The 14,544-nt window shown below is 46.5% G+C and overlaps 1 protein-coding gene across 3 annotated transcripts in view; it reads right to left on the reverse strand.

The window, feature by feature from the left end:
- The window catches only part of LOC308087996 (dematin-like), a 113,438-nt gene that overhangs the window by 24,927 nt on the left and 73,967 nt on the right, over positions 1-14,544 (reverse strand). For all 3 annotated transcript variants that reach the window (XM_080432292.1, XM_080432291.1, XM_080432290.1), the window contains one exon: positions 14,345-14,447. In XM_080432292.1, coding sequence (XP_080288418.1) covers positions 14,345-14,447 — 103 coding nt within the window. The remainder of the gene's footprint in view (positions 1-14,344; positions 14,448-14,544) is intronic.

The following is a 14,544-nucleotide window of genomic DNA, read 5'->3' on the forward strand; positions in this document are numbered from 1 at the left end:
AGTGATATTTGGCATGGCTTGTTCATAAGCTGTTCTATCCAGCAGATTAACTTGGGCACCAGTGTCAATCAGGACATCCAAAGGTCTCCCAGCAATCCATATTTGCGTTGTTGGTGGTGGTTCAGATGTATCTTTAGCTTGTGTGACATAGACATATTCATCATCCGTGCTTGAATCAGCTGCAGTCATGCGATCAACAGATTCACCTTCATGTGTTTGCATTGTTTTCACTCTCGGTCGTTGATAGTCTCTTCGTCCACGTGTCTCTTTCTGTGCTGGTTGGCTACGTTGTTCTGTGTGTTGCTTTGACAGACAACAACGAGCAAAGTGATTGAGCTTACCACATGTCCTGCATTCGAGTCCTCTCGCTGGGCATGCTGACTGGCCACCTTGATGTGGGAATGTGCCTCCACAGTTCCTGCATGGTGTTTTATCATTTCTCTCTGGTCTGCGGTCTGTCTGTCGTTGATGCGCTGTAGCCCACGTCTTGTTATCTCTAATTGACATTGCTGCGACTTGTGCAGAGTCAATTTTGTTTTCAATGCTTGCGGCTTGCATTTCAGATGTTTCAAATGACCTGGCGAGGTCAAGGAGGCCTTTAAGGGTTAAAGCGGCCTCTCTAAGTGCCCTCCTTCTTAAGCGTGATGATGTGCAACTGAGTATGATTTGGGACTTTATTTCCCTGTCCACATCAGCAAATTCACATGTCTGGGCAAGCTGTCTTAATCTTGTGGTATAAGCATCAATTGTTTCACCTGAGTCTTGCTTTGATTGGCGAAAAACATAGACTTCATATTCCACGTTGTGACTTGGGCGAAAGTAGTCTGTGAGTAGTTTGACAGCTTTGTCATAGTCATCATCCGCACCTTTGTCAGTGAATGTCTCAAATATATCCTGTACTTGGTCTCCTGCATAGTACAATAGCATAGCTCTTGTAGTGATATGAACGCAAGGCCATCCCCCAAAATTGGCCTTATGCGGATACGTGCATTTTTGGATATTAAAGACAAATCAGGTTTTCTCCCCACAAGCTCACAGGGCCAGAGTAACCGTGGACGTCTGACCACCGTGTCACCTCAGCGACCCCTGGGACTCTGAGGCGAGGCCCTTGCCGGGCCATAAAGATAAGGATAAAGAAGGAATGCAGTTTGCCAGCTTGAGCTCCGATTACACACCAAGCCACTCTCTCTCTGTCTCCAGCTTCCCCCCCTCTCGGGGGGAGCCCAAAGTTATTTATGACATGCAGGAAATGGACTTAAGAAAGAGAGACACACACACACACACACACACACACACACACACACACACACACACACACACACACACACACACACACACACACACACACACACACACACACACACTCTCTCTCCCTCTCCTCCCCACTAGGACAATGAGACAAAGACATTGTATTACAAATATTATGTCCTTAAACCAAATGCCAACAAGCATAGCCCCAGTCGGGTGAAGAAAGGAACTATTGAATATGTTGTGTGTCCCCTAGAAATGGGTAATAGAGCCCACACTGCTTTGAGTCATTTACTAACAAACCTAACCTAAATGTATATGATGCAAAGATATGCCTGAATTGCATTTTTGATTTCACGTACAATAAGAAGGCCAAAAAGACTCAGTGACGATGCGTCATCAAGGAACGAACAATAAGTCAATATCATTCACTGAATGATGTGTGTCAACATGAGATCTACACTGAGAACTGGAGGCCGCCTCCCGAAGAAGGTGGGGGGCCTCCCTCACCGTCGGTCAACCGGCCCCCTTACTATAAAGACAGAGAGACACCCGCACTCACTCTCTTCCTGCACCAGAACACCAGACCACCAGCTCTTCTCTTCTCTGATCCCAAAGGACCAAAGGGGGGGTGGGAGAAGGGGTGAGGGGCGCAGCCCCCTTGCACTCTATCTCTCCCACCGTACCCTGGAAGAACTCTGACCGCTCTCGGGACTTTGAAAAAAAGGACTGTCGTGAAAAGCCTCCCAACCAGGTCGTATGAGTCTTGAACATGTGAATTGTGGCAACATCTAACGATATGCTGTATGTATGGTTCGGTCTCTTCCTCCCTAAGGCTCCATGATCCATTCTTTTCCCCTTTTCTCATGTCCAGATAGCGTTGGGTCATTTAAGTATCTGTTCATTTCTTTCCACACACGATATCCTATGTTTTACTTTATCTACTAACATTTAAGCCCTCATTTGAGTGGGGGAACTAATACATTCCTTTTGGTTCTAAGTTATTTAACTGGTTCCCTAGTAGTTAGCATATATTGATGGAGAGCATGGCGTTACATGCCAGCCTCCCTCAAAATATGGCCTACGATGGAAACCTACATAGGTCTAAGTCATGACCTTTGAGGACAGCACCAGCCTGTCATTAAACGTTGAATGAAAGATCACCTAGTTATGACGTACAACGAAATGCAGTGGCATTTCTGATCATTTTTGTGCATTTATTTTCATTAATAAATTTCTGAGACTATTTTTATTAAGAAGGCGTGTGTCATTCATTTTTCTCTGTTTACAGTAATACTATTGGGATATTTATTGCAAGTCTGACAAGAACTCACGTTACTGTTACAGTGACGTAAGTTTCAATATATATCAATATATATATTGTAATAATTCATAAATTATATTTATATGATTTATGGAATATTACGTCCTGTACCATGCTGAAGTTATGATCTCGGCGTGTGATTGCTACACTCTCTTTCTCCGTTTGTTATCAACATTAGCTGCAATCAAGAAAGTGGTAAATCTCCTCATCCATTTTTTCCATGTAATTGCCAGAGCAGCAGGGTCTGCATTTATGTCAAAAGGTGGGAAGAAGGGTAGTTCCGCAGCCATGTTTTGTGCCTTTATGGTAGCTGCGAGTTGTGTGTTTTTTTGTTTTTGTTTTCAAAGTTTTTTTTTGTCTTCAAACAGTTAGCATTTTCCAGTCATTTCCATGAGCGCCGATCTGGCCTCTTATCAGTGTCATTTCCATTCGGTTTGCAAGTGTAGACTACTTCACAGTTTAGTTGTGCACACACAGTAATATGGCATCCAATGTGCTGACTCACGTATCCCTTTGTGCTGCTGCTAGCTTCTTAGCTGCCTTGTTGTTGTTGTTAGCTGTTAGCTTCAAGAGCATCTCTCAGGGGAGAGGGGAAAAAAGGAAAAATCACCGTGGATTCTTTGAGCATTGGAAAGCTGCATCACTCGTCGCCAATGTAATAATCTGAAGGTCCACACATGTCATTGAGGTTACAATAGACTCGGATGCTTTACTGGTGTTCACTCATACATTACAGAGCATACATTCTGCCATCTATCACCACTCTCTATGGCTGCCTAGTGACGTCATCATGGTTACTCTTAAAGCTGTCACATTCTAGCTGCTGAAATAAACTTCCCATTTAGATCATTGTTGACAAACGAACAGAACATGGATGTGGTTTGCCAAAGGATTATTTATTTCTTGTCCATCAGAGCGGTGAGGTCACTCTTTTGTACGATATTGATAGCCTAAACTTTTAATTTGTTTGCAGTTATTCTGTTGCTTGCTTTATATTAAGACTCATAATTTGGGGATTTCGCTGTATTTTATCAGATGTATTCATCTATATTTTGCTGTTGAAAAAAACATCGGGGCACATCGGTCTGTAGGACTACGGAATCCTCTCTCTCTCTTGTGGGGTATCGATCAAAGCCAAGAGTCAGACAGTGGTGGTAAAAGCCCAAATATGGGTGTTTTATTCAATGAATGGCACAGAGTTACTGCATAACGTTTCAAATCATAAAAGGGGAGTATCTAAGCATGGTGAATAATTGTCAACACAGGTTCTTCCCAGGGTTGGGGCTCAGTTCAGGCATCAATTATTCAGGCATTGTTTGATACTGTTTCAAAGGGGGGGGGGGCAGTGAAGCTCCGGCTAACACCTTTAGCTCAGAGAGCATTGTTTACACAGTTAGGTCATTTAGGGGGAAGACCTTTCCCCAGGTCCAAGGCCCCGTTCTGTCATCACAATAGGGTATTTTTTAGGGATGCACGATATTGTTTTTTTGAAACCGATACCGATATCGATAACTTCCTGCTTCTCAAGACCGATACCGATAACCGATAATACAAATATATATACATATATTAAAAAATCTAAAAAAAATGTTTTCAAATGTATATGAATCTGTAGTATTAGCACACCTTATGGTAAGAAATACTAGTAGTGGGCAAAGGTGGATTTAACATAGCTTTGAACAATAGAATACATTTAATCATAGAACCTTTTAATCATTATTATTAGTATTTTATTTTGTATTATTTATGAATGTAGAATTTCTTTTTACTATTTATTGTGTAGCAATAAAAGACTGAAAACACTGGCTTACAGTTGAATTATTGGCAACTAAAGAAATAGGAATTCAAGAAATAATTAAGACAAATACAGACAATGCCTATGAACATTGGCTTGCAGTTATTGCACATAGCCAAAATGCAATAATAATATGCTTGTCATTGAGAAAGGAAAATAAAGTTGTCTTTTTGAGGAGAAGTAACCTTAGAAGTCACTTTAAGTTTAGCATGAGGGAGAGGGAATTACTTGATATCTCTAGGGCTTTGGTTCTCAAAGTGGGGTCTGAGGACCCCCAGGGGTCCTTGAGGGAGTTCCAGGGGGTCCCCAGATAAATGATAGATTAGGCACCAAATGGACCCTTATGGGTCTGTAACTTTGAGAGTGTACAAATGGAACCAAATGGACCCGTTAGGGTCCATTTGGTTCCATTTGTACACTCAGAGTTAAATTAACATAGATTTTACGATAGAAATTGAGGTCCAAGTGATAGAAATGCCATTAAATGGGGGTCTGTAGCCCTAATGCATGTCAAACTGGGGGTCCTCTAAATTAAAATGGTTGAGAATCACTGCTTGAGCCGTAAAAAATCTTCTCTTATGGGGGTCCCTGGCATATATTTTCAAATGGGGGTCCGCAGGCTAATAAGTGTCAATTTGGGGGTCCTTGACATGAAAAAGTTTGAGAACCACTGCTCTAGGGTACAGAAAACATTCAATTGGCTATTAAACATACACAAGACACAGACGACAGACAACCGGTTACTTACAGCTGCCATTAATTAGTGCTTTTGATTGCCTGTGTGGTCAAATCAGGGTCAAATGCACAGCCTCAACGAGCCATCGTTAACCTGCTAATGTTACACAGCTGATTGGCAACATGCCTTAAACGCATCCACCACACCACTATGATCTCCAAGCAAGTTGGAGAACACTTAGTCTAAAATGTTACTTTATCTGGTCAATTTAAGATGACAACAGCAACAAAGGTTAGTAGTAGACCTGTATGTATGATGATCAGTTATTATTCCAGACAGTGGTCTATCCAAGACGTAACACGTTTGAGACCAGGTCTCAACCAGCTCTCCTCTCTCTCTCTCTCTCTCGCTGTGTGTGTGTGGGGGAGGGGAGGGGCTGTGCTGCTGCTGCTACAACGTGTGAGAGTCTCCACACAATGGTGTCTAACCGAGTTATACTTCTCCAGTACAACGGTGTCTAACCGAGAGTTATACTTCTCCACACAACGGTGTCTAACCGAGAGAGTCCATGCAGATCACAGCTGACAAATATTATATATTATCAGAGCTATTATCGGAGATAATTAGTGTTATCGGTTTTATCGGGATGATGTCATAATTCCTGATATCGGACCGATAATTATCGGGCCGATATTTATCGTGCACCACTAGTATTTTTTAAACGTTCCATACGGTGCGGTGCCTATAACATAAAAAAGACACTAGCTTTAACGGTCATTTCACTTAAAGTTATACAGTGCAGGTCTACAAATAACGATTTTTAGCAGCCTCTGCTGGTCATTACCGTCACTGCAGGCCGTTCGTTTATATCCTCTGTTACCCAGAATTCCATTCGTTTTCGCCGGAAGACGGAAGCGTTTCAAAAAGCGTTCTTTTAATTGTTTTATACTATCTGTGGATCGTTTCTCTTAGCCAGTGGAGCTTTAGTTACCGTGAGCTGTGTTTTCTTTTTCTGTTGTTTCTCCATCTTCAAATCCTATAATCTCTTAAAATCAGCGTGAGTTTCCTTTTTGTTATTAGCGAGGTAGTTCCTGGCCAAACAGGAAACCGGTGCGGTAGTTCCTGGCCAAACAGGAAACCGGTGCATTTCCGCTTCCGTTTTCCGGCCAGATGACGTTATTTTCGCGGGAAAGACACCCCTATCACCGTTCAATAGAAAATATATGTATAAAAGGCTTTCGGGGCGGTGAAATTCATGGAGTGGGTGTTGTGAAACTTTTGCCACTCACAAAAGATATACAATTTAACTTTAGTTTTGTTGAAAAAGTTACCTAGTATTACTTTAACAACACAGAGTTTAGGAAGGGAAATAGTGGAGTGTTTCACTTACCGCCTGGCGCCCGTCTGTTCACCATGGAGAGTCAGTACTACTGAGAGAGAGAGGGCAGGGAGTGTTTGTAGTTGGGGCTGATCGAGGAGGTAGATTGGAAGGTACCGCCCCTCGATGATACAGCCTAGGCTGCAGCGCTGTCTTCTGGTCCTCTCTCTGCCTCTCATCCACTGTCTCCCCATGGTGCAGCGCTTACCTGCCAGGCGGTCTCCTAGCGAGACTCCACATATCCCCCCCCTAAGCCCGCCGCCTGTGTCGGGGGCTTCAGCTTCTACTTCCTCATACATTCTCGAGAGGGCGTCGGCATGTGGGATGTCCTTTCCAGGCCGATGCTCGACCTTGAAGTGGTAGTCCTGGAGCTCCAGGAACCATCTCGTCACTCGGCCGTTCCGGTCTTTATTGGTAGCCATCCACTTCAGGGGTGCATGGTCCGTGATGAGGGTGAAGGTTCGGCCCCAGAGGTAGTAGCGGAGGTGGTGAATAGCCCACTTCACCACCAAGCACTCCTTCTCTACCGTGGCGTAGTTCATCTCATGTTTCATCAATTTCCTGCTGATGTATGTCACAGGGTGTTCCTCTCCATCTATGACCTGCGCGAGGACGGCTCCCAGCCCGGTCCCCGATGCGTCTGTGTGGAGGAGGAAGGGCTTACTAAAGTCTGGGGCTTTTAAGACGGGCTCCTCACACAGCGCGGCCTTCAACGTCTGGAACGCGGCCTCGGTTTCGGCCGTCCAGGCGACGTGGTGGGGACGTTTTTGGCGAGTTAGGTCATACAGGGGGACTGCAATAGTAGAATACATTTTAATACATTTTTGATAGTAGGATATCAGGCCGAGAAAAGATTTCACCTGCTTTTTGGTGGCAGGCCTGGGCCACTCTCAGATCCGCTCCACTTTCCGGGTCTGGGGTCTTACGCACCCCCTGCCGATTGTTTAGCCCAGGTAGTCGGTCTCCGCCAGGCCGACTCTGCACTTCTTCGCGTTGGCGGTGAGGCCAGCTTGTCGGAGGGCGCCCAATACGGCGTCAACGTGCTGCAGGTGGAGGGTCCAGCTGGCGCTGTGCATCACGATATCGTCGAGGTATGCTGCGGGCCTGCGGCCTAGTCGTGGTGGGGTCTCAGCACCCGGTCCATCAGGCACTGGAACGTGGCCGGGGCGCCATGGACACCGAAGGGCAGCACAGTGTATTGGAACAAACCCTCTGGGGTGGAGAAGGCTGTCTTCACTTTTGCTTGTTTAGTCAGTGGGACCTGCCGATAGCCCTTGGTCAGGTCCAATGTGCTGACGAAGCGCGCAGGTCCCAGGCGCTCTATTAACTCGTCCACCCGGGGCATCGGATAGGCGTCGAACGTGGATACCTCGTTTAGTTTTCTGAAATCGTTGCAGAACCGTAGGGACCCGTCTGGTTTCGGCACGATTACAATGGGACTCGACCACGGGCTGTGGGACTCCTCTATCACACCAAGCTCGAGCCTTTTCGCCACCTCCTCTTTGATGGCGATTCTCCTGGCTTCGGGAATGCGGCACGGCCGCTGTCCCGGGCTTGGTGTGTATATCGTGGTGAATGGCGTTGGTTCGTCCCGGGAGGTCGGAAAACCGGTCCTGGTTCCGACCCAGGAGAGTCTTGATGTCCTGGGTTTGGGCGCGCGAGAGGTCCTCTCCTATGGGGACCGGGGGCAAGCTCTGGGGGGAAAAGGAGGTTAGTAGGGCCGGCAGTGGCAGCGGGTTGGCTGCGTTCCATTTCTTTAGAATGTTCACATGGTACACCTGGTGGCTCTTCCGCCGGCCCGGCTGTCTCACCTAGTAGTCCACGGGCCCCATTTTCTCGGTGATCTCATATGGCCCCTGCCACTTGGCCAGGAATTTACAGTCACTGGAGGGCACCAGCACCAACACCTTTTCCCCTACCTGGAACTTACGGAGAGTGGCACCGCGATTGTACGTGCGCGCTTGGTCGCGCTGCGCTTGCGCCATGTGTTCTCGCACCAGGGGCCAGATCCTCTTCGCCTGGGCCTGGAGCCGGTCCACATGTTCCACGACGCTGCGGTGGGGTGACGGCTGGCTCTCCCAGGCCTCTTTGGCAATGTCGAGTACTCCACGGGGTCGCCGGCCGTACACCAGCTCGAACGGTGAAAAACCCGTGGACGCTTGTGGCACCTCCCGTATGGCAAACAGTACATACGGGATTAACTGGTCCCAATCTTTCCCATCAACCTCGGTTAGTTTCTTTAACATTTTTTTTAAGGTCTGGTTGAAGCGCTCCACCAGACCGTCTGTCTGGGGGTGGTACACGGAGGTGCGTATTCGCTTAATCTTCAGCCATTTGTACAGTTGTGACATCACGCGAGACATAAAGCACGTTCCCTGGTCTGTTAGCACCTCCTCCGCAATGCCCACCCGACTAAACATCATTAGCAGCTCGTGAGCCACGGCCTTGGTCGAGGCCGCTCGTAATGGTATGGCCTCGGGGTAACGCGTGGCATAGTCTAAGATTACGAGGATATAGCGGTGGCCACGGGCCGACTTCGGCAGTGGGCCCACTATATCCATGGCCAGGCGGGAGAACGGGGTGCTGATGATGGGGCGGTCTGCTGGCATTCGGGGCAGCCCTTGCAAAAGTCTTCGATGGCCTGTTTCACACCGGGCCAATAGAAGTGGGCTAGAATGCGCTTGTACGTTTTCTGGACCCCCAGGTGGGCCCCTAGCTGGTGAGTGTGGCCTACATATAACACTCGGGACGTATACTGTTTCGGCACCAGCAGTTGCTGAATCATGTCCCCCCCTTGTTTACCACCCCTCTATATAACAGGCCGTTGTTCACAAGAAAGTATGGGGAACTTAGTTCACTCACCCCGTCACACTTCTTCCCATCTATGGCCACCACGCGCTGGTGGGCCATCTCGAGGTTGGGGTCGGTCCACTGGGCGGTGGCGAACTCGCCGCCGCGCGGCTCTGCCAGGGGGAACTCGGCAAATGGGTCTCCCCCTTCTGTCAGGGTCGGGGTGCCTGGTTCCGCCGAGCCCCGGTTTTCTTCTTCTTCCTCCTCCTCTCGTCGTGGCTCCTCTTCGGGGGAGCTGTCACTCACGGGGGCGTCGGTGGCGGGCCGGAACGCCGGGAAGGCAGGCAGGGGGCTCTGTTGTCTGGGCCGTGGCTAGGGTTGGGTACCGAAGTACGGTTCCAAGTAGGAACCGATAAAGAAATGGTCGGTACCGGGTACCCATAAAAAATATGTAATTTCGGTTCTGCATATCGGTTCCTAGACGCGCTAAAAGCCGTTCAAACAAAGGCGTTTAGAAGTCCTACACAAACAGCACGTAATCTGATCAAAAATCACAAATCCGGTAAAACACCGTTGTATGGAGAAGTATACATCAGTTAGTTGCGTCTCTCTGTATGGAGGAGTAGAGCTGCTGCTTCTCTCCGAGCGCACTCAGCCCAGCCACATTTGTTTGGTGAGCACCTCTCTAGGTGCGCGGGCATTAGCTACATCTCTGGCCATTCTGTCAATTAATCGTTGCATTGCTGTCTGCATATCAGTTTGGCTTTTTAGTAACGCCGCCAAAGCGGTGGCGTGTTCCATTGTTTGAGGTCTTGGCGTTGATCAGATAATACCCGTATTCTCCACCATTTGTGGGGTATCGATCAAAGCCAAGAGTCAGACAGTGGTGGTACAAGCCCAAATATGGGTGTTTTATTCAATGAATGGCACAGAGTTACTGCATAACGTTTCAAATCATAAAAGGTGAGTATTAGAGATGCGCGGATCGCGGTTTTAGCCGCGGTTGCCGCAGTTAACCGCAGTTTGGGTGGATTTGGGTCAATCAAATATAATTATTAATTAATATCGGATAAACCGCGGGTGAAATATTGCGGTAAATAAATTAATGACATCTAATGTCAAACGATCACAAAATGCATTGATTTAGCCTATGGAATGTTGGTGCGTCTTTTTTCTTTTTTTTTAACCAGTGCTGCTGTGCTGCGCTGAAGAGCAGTGCGCTCTGTATGTTGGATGCCGCATGTGCGGCATCCAACAGTTGGATGCCGCACAGTTGGATGCTGCACCGACATTCCATAGGCTAAATCAATGCATTTTCTGATCGCATCGCACAACTAATACCAAAACTAACGGGGAATACCAGAAAATAATAATATTTTGACATACGGGAAAAACGGTTGGTGCGGATGCGGATATTAAAATTGGATAATATAATTATTGCGGTTGGATAACGGATGGATAATTCATTTGTACCGCGGATTCGGATGACCATGAGAGGCCATCCGCGCATCTCTAGTGAGTATCTAAGCATGGTGAATAATTGTCAACACAGGTTCTTCCCAGGGTTGGGGCTCAGTTCAGGCATCAATTATTCAGGCATTGTTTGATACTGTTTCAAGGGGGGGGGGGGGCAGTGAAGCTCCGGCTCACACCTTTAGCTCAGAGAGCATTGTTTACACAGTTAGGTCATTTAGGGGGAAGACCTTTCCCCAGGTCCAAGGCCCCGTTCTGTCATCAGAATAGGGTCTTTTTTAAACGTTCCATACGGTGCCTTATAACATAAAAAATACACAAGCTTTAGCGGTCATTTCACTTAACAACACAGAGTATAGGAAGGGAAATAGTGGAGTGTTTCGCTTACCGCCTGGCGCCCGTCTGTTCACCATGGAGAGTCAGTACTACTGAGAGAGAGAGGGCAGGGAGTGTTTGTAGCCAACGCCCGGGAAGGTACCGCCCCTCGATTGGAAGGTACCGCCCCTCGATGACGCGGCCTAGGTTGCAGCGCTGTCTTCTGATCCTCTCTCTGCCATCCACTGTCTCCCCATGGTGCGGTGCTTACCTGCCAGGCGGTCTCCTAGCGAGACTCCAAACTCTCCTCTCTCACCATTGATTAGTTCAACAGGCTGCGTTAGATTTATCTCCTGTTTGGCCCGGTAATGCTTTTGTGTCTATAAGTCTATTACACTGTGTTGCGGGATTCCGACGGTTCATAGGAGGCTCAAAATCAAACCTACCTACCACTGTGCATGTTGTAGCTGCGCAGCTCAACCCAAAAAAAACGTATTGACAGGAAAATCGCGCAGAGGAAAACTGTGAAATCAGTTGCTGGGCGCAGCTGGGGCACCACGGCCACTGTGGCCGTGAAGGCATGTCATTATTCGAGGGAACCACGGCCAATGAGAGGGGCAACGATGGCCGCCGTGAAATTCCTGCCCTGGTCGTGTGCCATTCACACTGAGCACAATAACTATAACTATTAAGATAATGAAATTAGCGTCCACACTGAAGAACGATAACGTTATGTAAACAGTGCGTCAAAGACAGTCCAGCTGTGTCAGAGCGCTCATGGAGGGAGAGAGAGAGAGATGGTGCTGAAAGACGGGATATAATTATGGATAATCTGACTGATTATTAATTATAAAGAGGTGAGCCTATTTGGAAATATAAAGGCCATGTACAGTTTGTCTTTGTTTGTATTTATTTCCTTGCGCCTGTTTATTTTGTGTGTATGTCTCTGTTTGTTTTTGAAAAAAGGAAAATAGGGAAGCACAAGTGTTTGAATCGTAACTGTATCTCTTTATCCTGTGCTTCACAATAAAGATATTTGAAACAGAGGTGAGCCTGCCTGCGGTAATGCCAGCTAGCGTTAGCTCTTCATAAAGGTCTCACCATCTCTGTTAATAAAAACGCTTTCCGAGGGTGAGGGAGACAGACTGCATTCCAGATGTCCTTATAGTATAGTTGTGGTTATAGTTGTGGTGTAGATGCTGCCCTCCAATTTAGTTAGAACCGTTTTTTAAACACATTTTTAGTCATCATCGTTTTCATGATTGGTGTGAACAGCCCATCCTGACATACAGCGGCATGAGCAAGCGAGAAAAAGTCTTAAAAGGCATGTGTTTCAATGCGACCTTGTGCTGTGAGCGACGGACAGTGTGTACTATAATTTTAAAACTACCTCCATCAAACTGGAACTTTTAAACGTTCTCTACTTTAAAGTCAGTTTGGTTGCAGTGTCCAGGTTGTTCCACTGGGTGGTGCCAACGTATGTGAAAGTTCCCTTACCTACCAGAATCCTGAATTTATACAGACATTATAAATAATAGATATTTTTTTGTTATTATTTACCCGGGGTAGTAACTGAGCACAAGCGCTCATTTTCAGCAACGCCTTGCACATAGACACACAGACCTGGGAGCTGACAGCTGACCAGTACAACCACAGTCTGATACTGTTGGCCGCTGAGCAGCTCCACTGGAGCAGTTGGGGGTTCCGTGCCTTGCTCAAGGGCACTTCTGCGGTGTTGGGGGAGGGGTAACCCTTCACTTCCCCACCCAGATGTTTCCTGCCGGTCCGGGGAATCGAACCAACAACCTTCCGAAAACAAGCGCGCTCCTCTAACCTTTAGGCCAGGGGTCTTCAACCTTTTCAGGCCAGGGACCCCCAAACTGATGGGGAGATGGAGCAGGGACCCTCTACCTCGTAGGGTAGGGGGGGCTACCACATATATTGTATATTTATGTATACAATTGTGTTTTATATTGCCTGCTCCTATACGCACCTGCCCCAGTAGGTGTGCAAAATAAAAATCTCTACAAAATATGTATAAACATACCATGTTATTGTGCATTGTGCCTCCATTTATCTGTTTGCTATGGATTCATGTTATGTTTAAAGACAATTTGAAATTTTGGGGGGGAATTCTTTTTTTTTTTTTTTTTTTTTCAAACAAAAATATTGTTTAATCAAACAACAATTTCGCAGACCCCCTGCAGTACCTCCGCGGACCCCCTAGTACCCCCTGTTGAAGACCTCTGCTTTAGGGCACCCCTGTCCCAACCACACACTGGTTCACATAGTCTACATGTTGTGTGACCATATAGTAAAAACTGGGAACGCATCTGTGTGTCATTCTAAGATTTCTTTGGCTATTCAAAAATAGAGCTACAAGCTCATAGCGCGGCGACGAGTTTGTACGAGCTTGTAGATCTGCTAATTTTGGAAAAAATCGTGAAAATGTGTCCAACTCTTTGAATATAGGCTATACGTATTTTTTAATGGGGGTCCCTGGAACAACATATTTTGAGATGGAAGTCCGTGGCCAAAATACATACAATTTTGGGGGTCCTTGACATGAAAGTTTTGTTCCAGGGACCCTCCAGAAGCAAAGATTTGAGTTAAAAATGTTGTTTCAAAAAAATACATATATATTCAAAGATTTGCACAAATAGCAGATCTACAAGCTCATAGCGTGGCACTCGGTGCCGCGCTATGAGCTTGTATATCTGCTATTTTTTGAATAGCCAAAAGTATAACATAATGCTTATAGCTAAACATCTAAAATGACACAGTATGTGTTCCCGGTCTTAATGGGTTAAAACACAGGGACCACTCCATGAATAATCCTATGAATCATGGTTATCTCACACCGGAGAGACCCCTGATTCCACAGGGAGCCAGGTAATCTCCCTGAACTGATCCTGGCAACATGAACTCTTGGACCTACACCTAGTATGACTCTTATTAGTCTGTTCCGATGTCTGGCGGACAACACAGTAGCTTCTCTACGTGACTTTAGTCAATGCACTTCAGTTTGACATTTCAGCTTAGTCAAACCGTCATCAAACAGTACAGTGCAACCCTCATCTAGCGGTTGTTTAAAGGATGGTACTAGTTCGGACTAGGTCAGTGTGTTTGTTTGTGTGTGTGTGTGTGTGTGTGTGTGTGTGTGTGTGTGTGTGTGTGTGTGTGTGTGTGTGTGTGCGTGCGTGCGTGCGTGCGTGCGTGCGTGCGTGCGTGCGTGCGTGTGTAATCAAAACTAAACTGAAATTGAAAACATGAAGCCGTAACGAAACAAGAAATAAAAGCTAATGAAAAATTGCTAAACTTTAATCTAATAACCATGGTGCCTACCAGTGGGACGGCTATGGTCCGGTAGAGAGCGCGTCTTCCTTCTGATTGGAGCAGATTTATCCAACTCCTCCCTCAGAATTATCTTCCCCAAGTTAGACTGCACCTAAAATCACACAACACAATAACACATCACATTAACACAACAACACACTAATACGACCGACAGCACAACAGTATTAGCTAAACCTAACCCAAGCTTG

Source organism: Gymnoscopelus braueri (genome assembly GCF_963280865.1).
Source record: "Gymnoscopelus braueri genome assembly, chromosome: 7".
In the NCBI taxonomy this organism is placed as follows: domain Eukaryota; kingdom Metazoa; phylum Chordata; class Actinopteri; order Myctophiformes; family Myctophidae; genus Gymnoscopelus; species Gymnoscopelus braueri.